Source organism: Neofelis nebulosa, chromosome 2 (assembly GCF_028018385.1).
Source record: "Neofelis nebulosa isolate mNeoNeb1 chromosome 2, mNeoNeb1.pri, whole genome shotgun sequence".
Classification (NCBI taxonomy): Eukaryota; Metazoa; Chordata; class Mammalia; order Carnivora; family Felidae; genus Neofelis; species Neofelis nebulosa.
The window spans coordinates 45,496,258-45,518,549 of NC_080783.1; the positions used below are offsets into that span (position 1 = coordinate 45,496,258).

The window sequence follows — 22,292 nt, forward strand, 5'->3', positions numbered from 1 at the left end:
CTCAGGCAACGGTTCCCTTACGTGTGGCCTGGGGACTCCCGCACGCGCCCCCTTCCCAGAGCCTAGAACCGCCGGTTGGCGAGTCCGGACTGGCCTGACAGTTCTCTCCTCCCCCTCCCCGGGGACTCACGTCCCTCAGCCCGGCTGACAGTGCGCGGTGGCCCCATACTTAGAATCCGCAGAGAACACAGCTCTCCTAAAGTTCAACTCGCTGCCGCCGCAACGAACCACGCGGACACTCTCCTCCTCCACCATCTTCGCGCAGACGCAGGAACTCACGACCGCCCGCAAGCCCCGAACTTCCTTGACGGAGGCCGGGCGCTAGGGCACGAGTCTCAGCCCACAAAAGGCGTGCACGGGCTTCTCTAGGCCTCAGTCTCTATGGTAGGACCCAGAGCCTGTGCCGCCATCTTTTTTGGGGGCAACTTTAAATTACAACACAGGTAGGAAAGGTGAGACAATGAATTTGTATTAGAAATCTTTGAACTCTTAGTACAAATAAATTTCTCTCTGGCCTATTAATTTGATTCTACCTACAACTTCGTTCGCCAGAAGGGAAGGGTGGCCTATTGTGTATCACGTGACCTCCAGACGGCCTCCCTTTCCCACTCACCAAGGCCTTTCCTTTCTCGGTAGTGATTCAGGCGCTGCGAGATGACGCCAACATATTCGTGCCACCTGGTTTCACCGCTCAGCTTAGTTCTTGGGTGGAAAGGTAGCTTTCTACTATTTGCATAGCTGTTTGTCCCTTTCATTAGCCGTCATTTTCTCCTTTTCCGCCGAGCGTAGCATAGGTCTCTACAAAATCTCCCCAACTCCAAAGGCCTTGCCTTTTCCTTTGGACACCTTGGCTCCTGCTCCGGAATTCTGGTGCATCCGTTTTTCTGTTCGGTGGAGCTGCTCGCACCGATCTGACATTCCCTCCCACTTCGGCCGAAGTTCCGACGCCGCTGCTCCCTGTTTGGCTACTTTTTTTTTTTTTTTTTTTTTTTTTTTTTTGTGCCTGTTGCTTTGGTTTTAGCTTTTCCATTAGTCCACCTTGCCTGTAGGTTAAGAGGCCCCGAACTCGGAGCATGGTTAGGCCTCTATCACCATTCCTTTTTATAACGCTGTGTACATCCTCTTCGTGGTCCAGGTCTATTAGGGGTACACTTACCTTTATTCACTCATTAAGTACACATTTATCAATCCCCTTGCCGGCACTGTACCACTACTAAGTGAAGAGCCACTGACAGCTTAATTTTATTTATTTTTTTAAATGTCTTTTTTCAAAAATGTCTTATTTTATTTTTGAGAGAGAGAGAGATTGTAAGCGGGAGAGGGACAGAGAGAGAGAGAGAGAGAGAGAGAGAGAGAGACAGAATTTGAAGCAGGTTCCAGGCTCTGCACTGTCAGCGCAGAGCGAGGCATGGGGCTCAAACCCAGAGATCATGACCTGAGCCAAAGTCATTCGACCGACTGAGCCACCCAGGTGCCCCCTGACAGCTTAATTTTAGCAGGAACAGGTCTGCCCTGTACATGTTACCTCTTGCTAGGTTACAATTTATCAGTTTTCTGGAGACAAATAATAATTATTGTGAGGTACGGTGCAAAACAGATAGGACCCCTGTCCTGTTAACCTTCCACGGGAGGGACAATAAAATTGTTTTACAAATTAATGACAGATTGTGTGCTAAAGAAAATAAGACTTTAATATGAGAGAAAATGGTTTTCTCTGAGGAGGTTTAGGTTTAACCTGATGAGTATGTTTGTTAAAGTTATGCAGGTTAAAAAATACTTTAAAAATTCATTGTTAATACAGATTTGCTGTAAAATAATTCAGTACAGAAATATGATTAGGATCACTCCCACCCATGGATATCTCTCCACTGCTAAAAGTTTGGTGTGTATGCTTCTTGATATTTTTCTAGGTATCCATATACTTTCACATTATTCTTCAGTACAAGGCACTACATAATTCTTTTTTCCCACTCTCTAGGTTTTTCACTGCATACAGATTTTATCTCCTTTTTAGTGACTGCATAGTATTCCACAGAGTAAACGTGCCATCATTGATTAAGGCATTTTCCCAAAGGTGGATATTTAGTCATTTCCATTTTGTAAAGTGGCAAATAGTGCTATAGAGAACATGAATTTGTGACAGCATTGCTATAGGAGAGAAGCCTAGAATAAGTATTGTAGGATTGAGGGATATCTACATTTTTATTTTGAAGGAATATTTTGTGGAACTGAGATATGTGTTATTGGGGAAGCTAGGGGGAATAACTAATGGCAGCCAAAAAAGGGGAGACATTTAACTTTGCTTTGTAGTCTCAAGTTGGGGGGGTACATAAGGAGAGAGTTATAAGATAGTATGTTTTCTTAAGAACTCATGAGGGAAAAGAACTGATGAAATGGTGGTAGGCAATTTTATTTGGTGTTAGGCAATTAGCAACAATTGAAAGGTAGCCAGGGCTAGGTAATCCATTATTTGAAATTTAGATTGTAATGTGGGGTTTTATCTTTTACTCATTGCTTTATTGGGTGGTTGTTTTCTTACTGTTGAGTTTTGAGATTATTTATTTTGGATACACTTTCCTTGTCAAATATGTGAATTGTGAATATTTTCTTCTGAACTACGGCTTGTCTTTTCATTCTGTTAATAGTGTCTCTCGTGGTACTAAAGTTTTAAATTTGCATGAAGTGCAGTTTATCAGTTTTTTTTCTTTTCTGGATCATACTTTTATTGTTGGACCTAAGACCTTCTTACCTATTCCACACTCATGACGATTTTCTCTTATGTTTTATGCAAGGAATTTTATGTTTTATAGTTAATATTTAGGTCTGTGATCCATTCTGAATTAATTTACGTTTGATTCTTTTTTACAGCCTCTATTTTTTTCCATGAAAATTTCTATCTTTCCATTTCTTTTAAGAGCATTTTGCCTCCTTTTTGGACTATTGTTATAATTACTGAATTAAAGTCTTTTCTAATAATTTCAACATTTGGGTCATCTTGGTGTTGGTGCCTGTTAATTGCCTTTCCTTTAAGAGTTATTGAGATTTTTCTGGTTTTGGTTTTGTGTGTTGAATAATTTCATATTTTATCTCAGACGTAATGTTAAGAGATCCTGGATCCTATTAAAATCCTTCAAGCCTTGGCCATGTTAATTCTGCATAGTCTCATGCATGCACAGCTCAGAAGTGAGCCCAGTATTAATGATTTAAAAGTTACCTCTCTCCAACTCTTGCTTCTGTGATATGCTATATTTTTGGGCTTCCTTGATTTTCCTTCTTGGTGTTCTGATTAGAAAGCGCAGGCTTTTTCCTCCCACCTTATTGCATACTTTTCCACAGTAAGGCCTTGTAATGAGGCTATGTGGTGAGGGCAAAGGATATGTGGGGCCATATGGCCATCTCCCTCTCTCCACCATTGTCATTGCTGCTGAGTAACTGTACCTTTATTACTGGATCTCATCTGGGGTGGATCCAGGAGAATTAAAAGAGCTCCATCTCATAGGGGACATTACTCCCAAATGGGGGTAGGAGAAAGAGAGAGCTGCTTCATTTTTTGTCACTTGCTACTAGGTCTTCCTTGGAGTCCTCATCTTCCTACCCTACCACTTGTGTTTACCTTGCAGAGGCAGCTGTTAGTTTATTTTGTATTTTGTTTAGAATTTTTAGGTGTAGTTAGTGGGAGAGATAGAGTAGAGTACCCTAATTCCAGTTTGACAGGAGCTGAAATTCTCTAGGTTAACTTCTTAATAGAATTACTCTGATTCTTGTACATAGAGACTGGTGAGATGTTGCAGGGAGTATGGCCGGAGTCGCGAAAGATGAGTCTACAAACAAAGTGCAGTTAAGTGAAGGTCCTCATACTCGAGTCGGAATGAGGCCGGCCCGACTCTAGAATGAAGCTTCTTTTTATTAGGATAATTGCTAAAGACTACATGCATAAAGTCAGCTAAGCAAGTGTGTTGATCAATCTAATGGTTTAGCTTTTCAAGGTTGAATTTTGAGTTAATTGGTTTCTATAACACTAGGAAGGGTCAGGTGTGAAGGAGGATCTGGCCTTGGACACTGTTAATGGCTCTAGGCATTCCCTGTAAGCCAGCTGCAGTGCTATGTAAACATGTCCTAAGGCCTTGCACCTTCTCCAGCCCTTCCCATTTGAAGTCTTTTCCTTTGATGCTTCTCTCCTGCATCTCCCACAGTATGGAAAAAAGGTTTGAAGCTTGAAGCCCTACTAGGAGTGTCTTGAAATAGTGCAGTTGAGAGATAATGGTGGCTTAGACTCGGGCAGTAAGAGTGGTGAGAAATGTTTGCGTTCTGGGTATATTTTGAAGGTAAAACAAATAGTGTTTTCTGATGGATGAAATGTTGTATGTAAGACTATGGGAGAACAGATGACTCCAGAGGTTAGAACTGAGAATTTTGAATATTGAGATCACCATGTTCTGTGAAGGAAAGACTGTGAGAGAACAGATTTTTTTTTTTTTTTTTTTTTTGCCGGGGTATGGGGCGGTGGGGGGGGGGGTGGAACTAGGTATGAGTTTTTTATAAGACATTGAAATGGAGATGTTGAGTAGGCAGCTGAATATCCCATTGGAATTTAGTGCAGAGATATAAATTTGGGAGTCATTTGGATATAGGTCATATGGAGGGGCAATGAGGATGACTGAGGTCACCAGTGGAGTGTGTGTAGGTAGAAAATGGAAGAGGTCCAAGGACTGAGTCTGAGGTACTTTAATATTTAGGCATCAGGAAGATGAAGAGGAAATGAAAAAGATTGGCTAGTTTACAAACAAAACCAGGAAGGTATGATGCCATGAAAGCCAAATGAAGAAAGAGGTAGAACTGATCTTTTTGTCAACTGTGACTGATAGGTTAAATAGCTAGAAGACAAAAAAGAATTGACTGTTGCACTTAGCAATATGGAAATCACTGGGGGTGTTGATAAGAGTAGTCTTGATGGGAGTGCTGGGAATGAAAATCTGATTTGAGTGGGTTCAGGAGAGAATAGAGAAGTGAAATTAAAGATAGTAGGACTTCTAGGAGTTTTGGTGTACAGAGAAAGGAAGAAACATGATAATAGCTAGAGGGAAAGTGAGGTCAAGAGACACTTTTTTTTTCTTTCTGTTTCTAAGGTAAAGATATAGCAGATAGTAGGCTGATAGAAAAGACATAGGAGAAAGAGAAAAACTGACAATCAAAGAAAGTAAGCAAATAATTGCAGGAACACTTCTTAAATAGGTGAGAAAGGATGGAATCTAGTGTTTAAGTAGAGGGATTGGCCTTTGCCAGGAGCACTGACACTTCAACCATAGAAACGAAAAGAAATAAAGATGAAGGTAGATGGGAAGATGTATTTATGGGAGAATTTGAAATTTTTCTTTTGTTTGCTTTCTATTTTTTCAGTGAAACAGCAAATAAGACAATCAATTGAGATAAGGATTGGGAAGGAGTTGTTGGAGGTTTGAGGAGAGAGAAGATATGGAATAACCATTTAAGATGGCATTCCTCCTTGTTAATATATTTTCTATGGCTGCTCTTGCACTACAGTTTCAAAGGTGAGTAGTTGTGACAAATTGTATGTCATGAAAACCCTAAAGTATTTACTGTTTGGTCCTTTTCAGAAGAGTGATGCTGACTCTCGGTTTAGGAAGAAGGAAGGGAGAATGGGGGTGTCTATGAAGACTAGAAACATAGATAATATTCTATTTTTTTACAGAATTAAGATATAATTCAACTGGGGAGTTTCACTGTAAAAGACAACTTTTGTTGTTATACTGATATTTTTTTTTCTCAGATTATCAAAATGACATCTCAAAATTTGAAGACTCTAATTTAACTCTCAGATCTCAATTCAAGAGACAAAGCAATAGGGAAAAACTTCATAAAGCTAAAATAATTGCACATTTTAATGACATGTATGCAAAATAAGCTCTTCAGTAGACTCTGAAGCCCTATCCCCATAAAAATGAACTTAAAACTCTATACTTAAGTACCTGGCGTTAATACTTTATGCCTGTTATATCCCCAAGGGATAGTCTAGCTATTTATACTAATCTCTTACTAAATTCTCATTACTATTTATAAGCTATACATAAGAAGTACCTGGAGTGCTTTAGAAAATAATGAAACCTCCATAGATTCTGATGAAATTGGTCTGCAGTGTCACCTGGACATCAGAGTTTTTTTTTTTTTTTTTTTTTTTTTAAGTGTGGTGAAATACACATAGTATAAAGTTTTTATTAGTGACATTTAGTATATTCACAATGTTACGGAACTATCACTGTATCAAGAATGTTTTTGTCACTCCAAAAGGAAACTTTTTACCTTTAAGTCACTTCTTATTCCCCCTCAATTGCTAGTGTATAGAAATAAAATGGATTTTTGTGTGTTGATATTGTATCCTGCAACTTTGCTGAATTCATTTATAGATCTAATAGTTTTTTGTTGTGTATTCTTTAGGATTTTTAAAAATTTATTATATCATGTCATCTTTTCTAGTTTGCATGCTTTTTGTTTCTTTTTCTCACCTGATTGTTCTGACTAGAACTTCTAATACAATGCTGAATAACAGTGGTGAAAGTGGGCATCTTTGTCTTATTCCTGATCTGAGGGGGAAGGTTTTCAGTCTTTCACTATTAAGCATCATGTTAGCTGTGGGTTTTTCATAAATTCCTTTTATCTTATTGAGGAAATTCCCTTCTATTTCTAGTTTGCTGAGTGTTTATGACTACATTGATGAGGAATATTGGCCTATAGTTTTCTTTTCTGTGGTGTTTTTGGCTCTGGAATTAGAGTAATGTTGGCCTAATAGAATGAGTTAGGAATTGTTTCCTTATCTTCTATTTTTTTCTGGGCAGCTATGAAGGGTTTGTTTTAATTTTTTTGAATATTTGGTAGAATTCACCAGTAAAATAATTTGACCCTGGACTTTTCTTTGTTGGGAAGTTTGTGATTGCTGATTCAGTCTCTCCTTGTTATAGGTCTATTGAAATATTCTGTTTATTTTTCTGTTAGTTTTGGTAATTCATAACTTTGCAGGAATTTCCTCATTTCATCTAGGTTACCTAGTTTATTTGCTTATAATTCTTCATACCATTCTAATTTTTTTTTATTTCTGTAAGACTGGTGGTAATGTCTCCACTTTTATTTCTGATCTTAGTTATTTGCATCATCTCTCTCTCTCTCTCTCTCTCTCTCTCTTTTTTAGTCTGCCTAAACATTTGTCAATGAAACATTTTGTTGATCTTTCTAAAGAACCTAATTTTGGTTTCATTGATTTTTCTCTCTATTCTATCTTATCTTTATTATAACTTTTATTACTTTTCCCAACTGTCTTGAATTTAGCTTTCTTTTCTTTTCTTTCTTTTTTTTTTTTTTTTAGTTCCTTAAGGTGTAAAGTTAGGTTATTGATTTGAGATCTTTCTTTTTGGGCATTAGGGTTATAGAAGCTTCCCAGTTGATCCTAATGCTAAAAGCCAAAAGTACTGCCGTGTTTGGAGACAGTCTAGACCTTGCTTACTGGTTATTTACCTTGAGTGTCTATTAGAAACATCTGAAGATAGATCTAAATTTGAATTGGAAGCATCATTATGGGCTTACAACTTATTTTGTTTTTAAAAACATATTTTGTTGGGGTGGGCACCTGATTTCGTCTCAGGACATGATCTCATGGGTTCATGAGGTCAAGCCCTGCATTGGGCTCTGTGTTGACAGAGCAGAGCCTGCTTGGGATTCTGTCTTTGCCCCTCCCCTCCCCTCTCTCTCAAAAATAAATAAACTTTAAAAAATGCATTTTGTTACTAAGCCTGGATGTGGCTTATAACTTCCATTTTCTACTAAAAGGAAACAAAGCTCCTTGAAGAAATGGCTGACAGAGATGTACAAGATTTCTTATCATACCAGAAAGCAAGAGAGCTATCAAAGACTACTGAGGTTGAGTTAAATGGACTCAGGAACAACTTGAAGAGGGTCTCACTGAGTTGGGACAATTTGAGTATCAAAAATAATAATTGCAATGGATTGAAGCATGTTATGGTTGAAGTCATGAGTTCATAATAATACAAACAAAACAAAGTCATTGGTCATCTTTGGAGGGTATTAGGGAATAAAGTTATTACTTCAAAGAACTTACTGAAAAAAAGAAAGTAAGAGTCAAGCGTTTATAATCAGGGGTAAAATGGTGCAGTTAGAGTTTCTCTAGTAGAGGAGCTTTTATCCAATAATAATAGTTTTATAAAACTAATGCTACAATGATCAATAGATATTTCACAGTGGACAATAAACTTCAGAGCATTTTTAAATTTGGTTAAACTCTTACTTGAGAATCAGACTATGTATTTACCAAGGCAATAATACTAAGTCAAGCGGTAGGAGAGTATTGCCTGTATTTTGCAGCCTTAAGCAAGGTTCTGTAAGAAAAAGATTAACGCAGGTAAAATTTAGGTCAACTGAATGCTGAGAGGGAAAGACATGGAAAAGCTGGATTCATTACTCTAAGTGTTTAATGAGAGAAGACAGCAGAAAGGCAGAAAATTAATATTTATCAGAGTTAGATTGGGCCAAACGACAAGGATAGTACTACAGGTCTTTTTCCAACCCCTTCCTTTGAGACTGTGAGAGAAACCAGTTGCTTAAATTAGATTATAGGTAGTAACTCCGTATCTAAAACCATTGAAATATTTCATGAAGTTTAAGAAACATTTTCAGATCTCTGATTGAGATATGTCTTACAGTCAATGGAATCTTATAATTGATGACATCTTAATTCACTTTCAGGAACAAGTCATAATGTAATTGTCATTGTCTCTCTAGGCTGGGTCTTACTTGTTATTTCTGGTCACATGACTGAATACCTACAAACTCTTGATATTTCAGTCAACAGACCCTTTAGGGACATTTCTTATTCAGTGACAAGTTTCTATAATCAGTCAAGTCTTTCAAAAGGTATAGCTATAACAATTTTTTTGTTTTGTTTTATTAAGAACTCTTAAGTAACCTTGAGGTTTATCTGACACACACATCCTAGGCACTGCGTTTCTCAGAAAGCCCCCATACTTGTAAACTTCTCCCTTATTCCTATATGCTTGGTTTATACTTGATTCAAATTTCTTGACCTGAGTGAGGTTCGAACTAATTCTTATAGTCTCCGGTTCTGCGTGTGGTAAGATCTACCTTGTTCATTGTTCTCCATTGCTACATCTGAGGTGGGCATTTAGCAGACTGCTTTTTAGAGGGGCTATATATTTTCTGTGGCTTATTTCATGTTGGTATACATTCATTCAGAGACCCAGGGATTAATTAGGGATTGGGTTGTTGTAAGTAGTTTTAGACCAAACTTAGAGTTTCTTTGAACAAACTCCATAAAAATTGAAGTTATTTAGTTAATTTGCTCTTCATCAATTCCATGGTAAAAGAGTATGACACACTAAACTTAAATTGTCACATGTATAATAGTATTTCAAAAGTCTGTTCTCATATTACTACTATGTAACAAATTGCCCCAAAACATAGTGGCATAAAACAAATGGTTTAATTTTGCTCACAGTTTTGGTGGGTGGCGAATTCAGGAAAGGCTTGACTAGGCACTTTTCACTTGGTGTCTGTTATGCAGCTGTAATCTTACATTGCTGGGCTGCAGTCTTTTGAAAGGTTGATTTGACTGGACAACCAAAATGACTTACTCATAGTTGGCAAGTTGATGCTGGCTGTCAGCTGCAAACTTAGCTGGGGTTATCAACCTAGATAACCTGGCCTCTCCAATGTGCAGTGTCAGGGTAGTTGAAATTTCTACATGATGGCTGACATCCTGCAGAGAGAATCTCAAGGAAATCATCAATAGCTTCATGACTTTTTATGACCTAGTATCAGAAGTCCTAAGGATCCCCACTGCTGTGTCAAAGTAGTCATAATTCAGCATGTAAGGAGCTTAGAAGTCATTACTCTCATCCTCACAGTAAGAAAAAGCTGAACAAACCAAAAATCAGCAACTCTTCTTAGATCCTTCAAAGAATTGAGGTTACAGGAAAAAGTACTGCCCCTGCTCTCAAAACTGACTATAGGTAGATAGAGAGAATCATGACATATTAGAACAGATGCCCAAGAGCAGTAATCACTGCTGGAGCCAGTACTAGAAAAAAAAATTTTTTGAACTGTAATTGACAAATTATTGGAGGATCAGTGTGGACAAGTTTAAGAGTTAAAAAAAAAAACACATGGGAGCGTAGTCTTAGAAATACCTCACACTTTCATGTGTTTTGCCTTCAGGAACTCTACCAGATTCTTACAGTGAAGATGGGAGATGAAAAGTCCCTCATGTGTCCAGGACACTTTTTAAAAATAGGCCCAGAGCATTCTCTCCTTCTTGACAAGTCCTGCCCTTGATAGCTATCTTACCAGAGCCTAACTGATTGGGATTTTACTGGATTCCCACTGACCAGGGGGAAGGAAAATACTCAACTCTATTCTCTCTAGCCTTCTTGTCTCACTTAAGATGGAAAAATCTGAGAAGCACTCCTGAAGGTTACAATGTAGGGGAATATATTCACTAAAAGACTGGGATCTGATCATATCACTGTAGAAACTTCCCCTCCCTCCCACTTTACCACCACATCAATAGCTCTGCTGTATAATCAAATGGGTATATAACTGAAGTAACTGCATGACTCAGATCCTGTATAAGGATAAATCTCTAGGGAAGTCTGAAGACAAAGGGAAACCCAAATACAGGAAGGGAGACAAAAATAAGAATACCATAGGATATGTTAGCCTCTGACACTTAAAGCTAAATAAAAGCTAAAGCTACCAAAGCCATAAATATGGCTTAACTAAAGCTACTATAAACAATAACTACAGCCAAACTCCTAGCTAGATAAACACAAAACCTTTTTAAGCCTATTTACCTCAGTTTCTTTTACCCAGTGTATCATGTCTTTCAACAAAATTATGAGGCATATTAAAAGACAAAAACTAGTTTGAAGGAATGGTGGAAGCATTAAAAACAGACACAGAGATGGCAGAGATGTTGGAATTATCAGACTGTAAATTAAAACAACTATATGCTAAGGGCTGTAATGGAAAAAGTGGATAACATGCAAGGACACATATGTAGTGTAAACAGAGAGAAACTCTGAGAAAGAATCAGAAGGAAATTCTAGCAATAAAAAAAATACTGTAATAGAAGTGAAGAATGTCTGATATGATCATTAATATATTGGACACTGCTGAAGAAAGAATCCATGAGCTTGAAGAAATGTCAGGAGAAATTTCCAATGATGAAATGTAAAGAGAAAAAATAATGCAAAGATAGAATAGAATATCTAAGAACTGTGATGCAGTTACAAAAGGTATAACTGTGTGTATAATGGTAATACCAGAAGGAGAAGAAAGAGACATAGAAAAAGAAGAACTATTTGGAGTAATAATGATTGAGAAGTTTTCAGAATTAATGATAGACACCAAATAAGAGATCCAGGGAGCTGGAAGGATACCAGACTGGATAAGTACCAACAATTTATGCCTAAACATATCATATTCAAACTGTGGAAAATTAAGGACAGAGAGAAGATATTGAAAGAAGCCAAAGGGGAAAAAAACGCACACCACATTAACTATAGAAACAAGGATAAGAATTACATTGGACTTCTCTTGAGAAATGATGAAAGCAAGAAGAGAGTGGAGTGGAATATATAAAATGTTGAAAGCAAAAATCACTAGCTTAAAGTTCCTATTCAGTAAAATTATCTTTCAAAAGTGAAGAAGAAAGACTTTCTCAGACAAAAACTGAGGAAATTTATCTCCAATAGACCTGTCCTGCAAGAAATGTTAAAAGAAGTTCTTTAGAAAGTAGGACAATGAGATAGTCAGACTCAGCTCTAAATAAAGAAAAGGAGTGTTAGAGGAGGAATAAATTAAGGAAATAGAAAATCTTTCATTTTTCTTATTAACAGACAACAGTTCAACATAGTAATAGCAACAATTATTGGATGATTATAGCATATGAATAAATGAAATAAATGAAAACAATGTCAGGAGGGTGGAAAAGGCAGGAGGTATTAGGGATATTCTGTTTTAAAGTATTTGCACTACCTGTGAACTGGTATTGTGTTATTTGAAGATGGACATGTATTAGTCGTAAATGTATATTGCAAACTCAAGGACAGCCACTAAAATAGTAATATATATATGTATATACATACACATATATAGAATTGATATGCTAAGACAGTTAAAATGTTTAATTGAAATGAGAAGGCAGAAAATGGAAGAAAAAGAAACAGAACAAGGGAAACATAGAAAACTGAAAAATTTATGGTAGCTATTAATTCAACTATAACAATAATCACTTTAAACATCAATGGTCTAAATACACCAATTAAAAACAGAATATCAGAGTGGATTAAAAAAAGAAGACCCAACTATATGTTTTCTATAAGAGATTTATTTTAAATGTAAAGACACAGATTAAAAGTAAAGAAAGATATGCTATGCTAACACCTTTTTGAAGAAAGCTGGAGGAACTGTATTAATTTCAGACAAAGCAGACTTCAAAGCAAGGAAAATTACAAGCAAGAAAGGGGCGTTACATAATGATAAATGGGTCAATTCTCCCTGAAGACAGCAGTCTTTAATGTGTATGTGCCTAACACCAGAGCATCAAAATATGTGAGGCAAAAACTGTTAGAACTTCAAGGAGAAATAGATTGAATCCATTATTAGAGTTGGAGACTTGAAAGCAGTCCCAAGGCTGCCTAGTTTCAACTAAAGGGGAAGTTGACTGACTTTTCAAAGGAAGAAGCGGTACCATCATATTGTAGAAAAGACAGGAGACATAATAGTCATCTCTGTAAAATACAGTCCTCAAGAGTATATATTCACACAAAGGAAGTGTCCTCTTTTCCAGGTTTTCCTTCCCTTTATGGAATGTTTTGGTCTCACTAGTTTGTGTGTTCTTGGTGAGGTTACTTTTTGTCAAGGTATATACAGGTGTTGGGATTCTTATGACTGGAGCCTCTGCCAGCAATATAGCTGCTCTATTGATGTTTGCCTGTGTCTCCAACCAGTAGGGAACAGTCTTCTCCTATGCTTTCAGTCATCCCTGAGAGCATATATGAACCTGCGGCAATGTATCCTTTCATTTTACTACACAAGCACTTTTGGAGGATGAATAGGCATGCAGTTAAGAACAGTTTGAAACAGTACTGGAAACCAATGATCTCCTGACTCTCAGGTCCTAAAATATTTATTAGTCCTGGGGATCTTTTTTCTCAGGGGTGCAATTGAATCTCCTTATAATGTGGCCTTTTTTTGTTCTATACCCCTTCTTTTTAGTCATTCCGTCAGATGAGTATCTATATCTCAATCAATTTGTATGTAGATAGGGGTAAATTTCTTTCCTATGGGTCTTAAGAGTCCCATGCACATTGAGATATATCTGGGCAATCAATATGTTCCCTGAGCATTTTTGGACAGGAGATTTAGGAGGTGGGTATGGTGCAGGAGAGAGGAGGGTGCCTAATTCCACTAACACTCTCTGGCCTGTGGTTTCCTTGTTTGAGGGGAGCTTCAGATCAAATTTGTCAATCCCAGTTAAGTACATTAAAGGACCCATTGTGAAGAGTGTGGGCAAAGGATTAATAAAACCTTGACTCCTTCTACTGTGGTAATGTGACCTTTAGTTAACTTTCTATCTCTGTCCTACTGGAAACCATATAAAGATAGGATATCAATTATATTACAGGCAATATTACTTATGGTAAAATGACCCCTGATTAATAAATTGCATCTGGTTAAGGAGGAACCATAAATGAACCATACATACCTGATGAGGATGCTTTATGTTCCTCTGAGTGTGTTCAGTCTTGTAATTGAGCATGTCCCTCCTGTGAACTCTGAAGTAATGTGTATGGGTTTGGTGCAAGAAATATTGTCTCTTGTGGGACATTTGGCTTTTAAGCAGGGAAGCTTCTTGCCAGATGAGATGAGGTTGAGATAAATAATAAAGGTAAATTGAAGTTATAATTTTTAAATCTCATACCCCCAGGCATCATCTTATAAGTGACCTTCTTTGGAAACTACTGCCTCAGAGATATCCCTTTAAGACACAGACAATTGGAGAGGGTATCTGAACTAAGGAGCCAATCAGATTCTCCCACATAGGAATTTGGGATACAAAAGTTGAAACTGAAGGCCACAAGGATTTGGATTCTGAAGCTGCAAGTTATAGTGAGGTCATTTGTGTGTAGAAGAGATATCAGAGAAGAATATCTTAATTTGGTCTATGGGCCTACTATAAGGTTAGAGACGAGTTTTTATATTTAAGTGAAGTATATTAGTACTTTCAAAACATGACAAGAAATAGAATACCTATTGCCAAACTTAGTATTCTTTTACATTTTTAATTTTAATTTTTAAGCTTTTTTTAAATGTTTATTTTTTAGGGGGAAGGGGCAGACAGAGGTGGGGATAGAGGATCTGAAGCAGGGTCTGTGCTGACAGCAGAGACCTTGATGTGGGGCTCAAACTCGCGAACCGTGGAATCATGACCTGAGTGGAAGCTGGATGCTTAACCAATTGAGCCACCCAGGTGTCCCTATTTTTAAGTTTTGATTTAAATTCCAGTTAGTTGGTATACAGTGTAATATTAGTTTCAGGTATACAATATAGTGTTTTAATACTTCCACACATCACTCGGTGCTCATCAAAGTGCACTCCATAATCACCATCACTTATTTAACCCAATCCCCGACCCACCTTCCTTCTGGTAACCATCAGTTTGTTCTCTATAGCTAAGAGTCTGTTTCTTGGTTTGCCCTCTCTCTCTCTTCTCTCTCTCTTTTTGCTTCCAAATTTTTATTTAAATTCTAGTTAGTCAACATATAGTATAATATTGGGTCCAAGAGTAGAATGTAGTGATTCATCACCTACACATGATACCCAGTGTTCATCATAACAAGTACCCTCCTTAATGCCCATCACCCATTTAACCCACCCTCCTCCCCCCAGCCTCCTTCCACCAACCCTGTTTGTTCTCTGTCGTTAAGAGTCTGTTATGGTGTGCTTCTCTCTCTCTTTTTTTCCCCCTTCTCATATGTCCATCTGTTTTGTTGCCTAAATTCCACATGAGTGAAATCATATGGTATTTGATTGACTTATTTCGCTTAGCATAATACACTCTAGTTCCATTCTCGTCATTGCAAATGGCAAGATCTCATACTTTTTTATGGCTGGGTAATATTCATATATATATATACATACACACATGTATATGTGTATACATACATATATATACACATACATATATACATATATATACGTTCATACACACCACATCTTCTTTATCCATTTATCTATTGATGAATACTTAGGTTGCTTCCTAAGTATTCCTAAGTATTCAAGATTTGAATATATCTTCTGCAATTCAGTAGGTTGCCTTTTTGTTTTGTTGATGGTTTCATTTGCTGTGCAAAACCTTTTTATTTTGGTGTAGTCCCAATAGTTAATTTTTGCTTTTGTTTCCCTTGACCTAGAAGATATATTTAGAAAAATGTTGCTACAGCCAGTGTCAAATTACTGCCTGCATTCTCTTCCAGGATTTTTCTCACATTTATGTCTTTAATCCATTTTGAGTATATTTTTTGTATGGTATTAGAAAATGGTCCACTTTCATTCTTTTGCATATATCTGTCCAGTTTTCCCAGCACTATTTATTGAAGGGACTGTCTTTTCTTCGTTGTATATTCTTGCCTCATTTGTCAAGTTGACTATATAAGTGTGGATTTATTTCTGGGGTCTCTGTTCTGTTTCATTTGTCTATATGTTTATTTTTGTGCCAGTACCATACTGCTTTGATTACTCCAGCTTTATAGTATATTTTGAAATCTGGGATTGTGATACAGTTTTATTCTTCTTTCTCAAGATTGCTTTGGCTATTTGGGTCTTTTGTGGTTCCATACAAATTTTAGTATTGTTTGTTGTAGTACTGTGAAATATGTGGTTGGTATTTTGATAAGGGATGGAATAAATCTGTGGATTACTTTGGATAGTATGGACAGTTTAACTATACTCTTCTAATCCATGAGTATGAAATGTTTCCCCATTTGTTTATGTTGTCTTCAGTTTCTTTCACCAATGATTGATAGTTTTCAGAGGTTTGTCAGTGTTTTTTGATGTTAACAGATGTGTGCTTTTTTGTGATCAAGACAATATACTGTTCTGCCAGATATAATTCAGTGCTTCCTACATTGTGATAAAATAGTTCCTACTTATTGGTTGATGATTAATTAGTATGTAAATTATCTGTGAACCGACCCTATGTTCCTAAAACTTTGATAATATTTGCATACCAGCGGTTTGAGCTGATGATGAAGACTTCAGAACTAGGTATAAAAGTTATTATTTACAAACTTCAAACTATGACTGCAAAGGTACAGATATACCACATGGTGGCAGCAAAGGAACATCATTAATTTTACAGGTTTTGTATTCTACTTCAGTCTATGAGACATTGTAATTGTCCTATTAGCACAGGAAAAAGATTTTTAATGCCTAATAAGACTAGGGAAATGTTATTGAATAAGCATTTCTTAATTTTAAAAAATTCAAAAAGCTTTTTGTATCTTTTTCTTTATTTACAAAAACATCTCTTTAAAATTTAACATGCCATGTTTTAGAATCAAATTCCTTTACTTTCTTATCCCTCTCTACTGTAAAATTTTCATGAGCATTAGGGGCTGTTCTTCGGCCTTTAGGTTTTGAGACTGGAGTCACTGGTGACTCCCAGGATATTAGACTGTGTAGAATGTGGACCTATACAAATTCCAGCTGTTGATGGTACATGTAGTTCTTTTGCAGACAGGCTTCTTAGGCATGTTGCCTAAGTTTAATTCCATGTATAAAGTCATTCTCAAAGTATGTAAACTGAAACAGATGTTAGTACTCTGAGAATGCATTTGGTGCACGAAGGAATAGTTTCCTTGCCTCTTATTCTACCCCTACTTTATTTTGAAAGCTCTTTTGAATAGAAAAGGGCCTCTAGGGAATCATGTAGTGTCTTTGACCCCATTAGTGTGTAGAAATTCATTCCTGGGAAACAATTGCCCCAAATAAATGTTAGAATCTGCTTTAAAGTCCTTCTTTAATAACCGTATGGTTCTATTTCCTTCTCTGTAAGCTTTGTTTAACTATTCTTTAATTAGGAAGCTATTCACTCTAACAGTACAAACCAAACTAGATCTTACTGATACTGTGATTTAAATAATAACTCTGAACTGTGATTTTCCTAAAGATTAGCAGTAATAAAGGCAGATGTTTTGCAGTACCATGTACCTTCTTATTACTATGTTTTGAGATATTAATGTACCATATTTGAAAGTCTTCCCAAACTGAATTATGTTGATAATAGTTCATAGAGTTCAAGTCATACACTCGGTGATTCCAAAAATTTCCAGAAAAAAAACCAAAAAAAAACAAACAAAAAAAAACAAAAGTAGAGTTACTGGAAGTAGTATCTGACTTTTCTTTACTTTCTTTGTATCTTATTTCCTTCCTCTTCCCCTTTCTCCTTTTCTTTTTTCAAAGATATTTGTTAAGGGCCTACCCCAGGTACCATGCTAGCCTTAAAGACAGATCCTGGTGTTAAAGAAAGACACACAATTAAAAGTCTCTGGCAGCACAGAAGAGCCAACCCACAATTCTGGGGAACTAAAGAAGACTTTACAGAGGAGATAGTATTGGAGCTAGGCATTGAATGATGGAGGAGAATTTCTCTTAGCAGTGAAAGGGAAGGCAGATTTTCTAGGCAGCAGGATGATATGAGCATTATAGGGTGGGTTTGTGGAACCTGGACTCTGTTACGGTTTTCTTCAGATACTGGGGTGGGGGATGTGGTAATTAGGTGATGAGAATGGAAAGACAGGGTGAGGCCAGAATTAGGTCGAATGGTTTGGAAATATAAATGTAAAATCTTTTTTAAAATTAAAAACTAGTGATTATAGTTTTAAATTTTTGATACATAATTTATAATATGTTCTTGATTCATAATAATGTTTTGATTTATGTTACTTCAGGGTGGTAGTATGTGACCTTTTTCTGTATAGTAAAAGTTAGATAGATATCATAATGAGCCGATGTTCTTAAAGTTAGTGAGTTACCTTTTACACGCATCAGTAAAATACATCAATTGAGTAAAATTTATGCAATTCCATGTAATTCACATAATTTTGTTACATAAACCCAAAAGTCTCCTTGAATTTGTCTTTATATTTAATCATTCAAGTTCATGATATTTAGCTACTAGATTAAGAAGCAAAGTTTAAGTGAAAAATTATGCAGATGTATAATTATAATGCTGTATTGGTAATTAATATTGGTAATTTGGCCTTTATTAATGGACAACTTAGCTAAAAGATAGCTCTTGTATATGTTACATATAACAGGAATAATTTATGTATTAAATGTAACAAACAGAGTTTTCCTCACAAAGAATGGACAATATTTTCCTTAGAAAGTAAAACCCAGGTTCAAAGTATATGTGGAGAAATTCATGTTCAAAAAATAAATTCCATGTTGTTTATTCTAGTTTTTAGGATCACTGATGAAAGTGTTTCATTAGCTGTAGGTTTTTTTGATAATCCTATTTTATAAAAATAAGTTAAATTTTTCTCCTTTTGATTTTAGTATTTGTTTTATTCTCAAATCATACATCTTTTGGTCTTGCTACCATGGTCTTATTTACATGGAAATGACTGATGCTATTTGTTGGGGCAATTGTGGATGTTTAAAAAAAATGTTGGTGGATGTTTCAGAGTATTTTATATATCTCATCTTTCTATTGGATCAGAATAAAACATACTTCTAAATGTAGAAAAAAGCATTCATATTGCTTTCTTCCATTTAATGCTGACATTTAACTCCTTCTTTATTTTTTCAGCCTGAGTTATACTTCTAAAACAAACAAATTCTTAGTACTTAGCTTTCCATTTTAAAGTTCTCAGCAAAGTGCAGTTAGGGAGTGGATAGAAAACTAACATGATATTCTTCAGGTTTTCTGGTCTGCTTGAGTGATTTCATAAATAAATTGTAAAGCTTCAGTAATTTCATTTATGAAAGCCACTTGAAAAAAATAATTCACTAATAATTTTGTCACAAATTCAGTCTTAGAAAGGGGTGTTATAAAGACTGTGTTTTTTATTTTTTGCATTAAGATAATTTTCTTTTTCTTTTTGAATTTTATTTATTTAAATTTAAGTTAATTAACATACAATGTAGTATTGGTTTCAGGAGTAGAACCCAGTGATTCATCACATACATATAACACCCAGTGCTCATCCCAAGTTCAGTCCTTAATCCCATCCCCCATTCAACCCATCTCCCCATCCACCTCCCCTCCAGCAACCTTCAGTGTGTTCTCTGTATTTATGGTTTGCCTCCCTCTCTGTTTTTATTTTATTTTTCCTTTCGTTCCCCTATGTTCATCTGTTTTCTTTCTTAAATTCCACATACGAGTGAAATCATACAGTATCTGTCTTTCTCTGGCTGACTTACTTCTCTTAGCATAACACACTCTAGTTCCATCCACGTTCTGTTTTTCAGATGAAGTAAATCTGAAAAGTAAGGATTTAAGTGGTAATTTCAATCTGAATTTTCATAATTTCTTAAGGTTTCTCACCTCACCTCCCAGTTAGAAGTATAATCTAACTCTTATTTCTAGGACTTGTCAGAGAACGTATTGAGGAGAAGTAAAAAAAAATTCCTCGTTTCTTTGAATTCCTTACACAATGTTGTAGGACAATGCTAATTGAGCAATTAGATTTGCATTTCTTTTTTTTTTTTTTTTCAATGTTTTTTATTTATTTTTGGGACAGAGAGAGACAGAGCATGAACGGGGGAGGGGCAGAGAGAGAGGGAGACACAGAATCGGAAACAGGCTCCAGGTTGCGAGCCATCAGCCCAGAGCCTGACGCGGGGCTCGAACTCACGGACCGCGAGATCGTGACCTGGCTGAAGTCGGACGCTTAACCGACTGCGCCACCCAGGCGCCCCTAGATTTGCATTTCTGATTGACTAGGGCATATGTCCCAGCATTGAGTGGATTTATGGAAATCAATAAAATGTAAGGGTATTTAAAGTAAGGCTAGTGGTAAAAAGATAAACTAGTATGTATGAATCATGGTATTTAAATTTTTATTATATTCCAATTTATTTTTTAAATTTTTTTTGAGATTTAATTGACATAACATTGTGTAAGTTTAAGCTGTAAAATGTATTTATTTGATACATTTATATTATATTCCAATTAAAGAATGACCATCAAAGGTCACCATATTCACTGAGTTTTATTCTCTGTGTTGCTTTCCTTTTTATAATTTATATGCTGTGGTCTTCAAACCAGAATTAAGAATTAGGAGTCACAGAAAATTTTTTTTAAAACACCTTTATTGGGATATAATTAACAAAAATTATATATATTTAAGGTGTATAACTTGATGTTTTGATAGACACAGATGTTTTTAAAAGTCTGAATGTAGTATTCCAAGTCTGTTTACATAGCAATGCTATCGACACATTTTCAACATCACACCATCGGAGAGGCAAAAAGCAAAACTGCACATATCCAAGTTCTGTGGTTTGTAATGAGCAGGATATTAATGTCAATGAGATTTAATTACCTTTAGCTTCAGCTTCAGGTATAGCCTCTTACTTCAGATAACTGAGTATTATTTCTCTTTAGATTTGCATTTGCTTCCCATTGTCCTTCACTCAGAAAGAATAATGGCTTTCTGACTTGGAGTGGGCCTCTTGTGCTAAATAACTGGCTGACGAACACAGCACAGTTTTTTACAACACAGACGTCAGAGTGGATTTCATCTTGAACTGTAAATCAAGCACATGAATCAGGGTCAAGATTAACAGGTTAACAGCCCAGGTTAATAGAACCAGTCCACTGAATCTTGGCTTGATCAGCCTTAAGTAATGCACTCTAGTTTCACCATCAAAAATACTGTACCCATCCTCAGTGAAAGATCTTTCATCTGCCATAACAAGGTCTGAAGTTTAAGTGTGACTGGAAATACAACCTTAATATTTTTCTTTTCCTAGAAAATGAAAAACAGAGAATCTCTCATTTTCTGACATGCCAACTGTTACAAATGTCTTAAAGAAAATGGAGTCTGATTTTGTTCAGTACAACAGTACTAGTTAAAGAAGTGTCTTGCTGCAGTGTTTCCAAAAGTGAATTTATTTGTTGCTTTAGAAAGAAATTCTGCTGCCATTAAAATTATGTCTCTGGGTAGGTGATTCATAAACAGAGAACCTGGAAATGGAATCAGTCTCTTGAGCCTATTTACATTCTTAATCATCCACAGCTGCTGAGCTCTTGGAGGCTTTTGGATTTTTCAAAAACAGAGTCTTATCTTTTGCGATTAAAATGTTAGATCATGATCACATAAATACAATGCCAAGTAACAATAGTTTAGAAAACTAAGTTTTGAGGAAGGTGGACATCCCTTTCAATGTGTAGTGAATCTCTTTTTAGGTACTTTGAGCTAGCTTTTAGCACATTTTAAAAACATTTCCTTTGATGCAAAACAGCTGTAGCTATGTTTTGAGAGATGTAAACATTTCCTTCCACCTCCTCCTTACTCTTACACTTTCCAGACTCAAGGCAAAGGATTTAAAAACTTTGCAGTTTCTTCTTACCATGTACTTCCTATGACTGTTTACCTTCTAACTAACATTTTATAAGAAAACTTTTACAGAATGGAGTTTGAACACTTACTTGAAGCAAAAATGGTTGAAAAACATCATTTTCTTGAAAATTTGGTATAATCTTAAAACACCTTCTTAAGGTATAGCCATTGACACATTTTCAAATGCATTTCCTGCTTGGGAAGAACTTGGCCAGCACAAAGAGTACAAATTAATACATGTCCACAGATATTTGGGTTGTAACAGGCAAGCCAATTACAGTACTTTCCCTTTAGAGTTTATAGGAAATGATCCTTCCAGTTTCTTCAACCCATATAAATTATAGCTCTATCTTTCTTGCTTTTGTGATGATTTATCTCGGGCTCTTGTGTGAACATTGTTAAGGTCTTGCATGCACCAATTCTGAATTTCCCACACTTTAGATATATTAACAAATTAATAACTGTTTCTTGTATCTGAAGAATACCATGCCCAAGGGGCTTTTAAGATATAAGTAGTCCAGTCTAAGCCAGTTTTCATTTTTCCTAGACACATGGCTGTAGGTGAGAGCTGGGTCAATCATGTTTAGTTACAAACCTTTTTCCATATAGATATTA

General features: G+C 36.2%; 1 protein-coding gene and 1 long non-coding RNA gene across 3 annotated transcripts in view; one reads left to right on the plus strand and one right to left on the minus strand.

Moving 5' to 3' along the window:
- Nucleotides 1-721, minus strand: part of WDR75 (WD repeat domain 75) — a 30,840-nt gene extending 30,119 nt beyond the window's left edge. Inside the window, exon 1 of one of the 2 annotated variants that reach the window (XM_058711601.1) lies at nucleotides 614-721. Coding sequence is in view for 1 of the 2 variants with exons in the window: in XM_058711591.1 (XP_058567574.1) it covers nucleotides 170-255 (86 nt within the window). In the remaining variant the exon portion in view is untranslated. Of the gene's footprint in view, nucleotides 1-169; nucleotides 292-613 lie in introns of those variants that run through there. The other variant, XM_058711591.1, reaches the window with a different exon arrangement.
- Nucleotides 290-5,499, plus strand: LOC131501460 (uncharacterized). Its single transcript, XR_009256797.1, has 3 exons — nucleotides 290-452; nucleotides 637-715; nucleotides 5,398-5,499. It is a non-coding gene; the product is annotated as an uncharacterized LOC131501460 (long non-coding RNA).
- The last annotated feature ends 16,793 nt before the right edge of the window (nucleotides 5,500-22,292 follow it).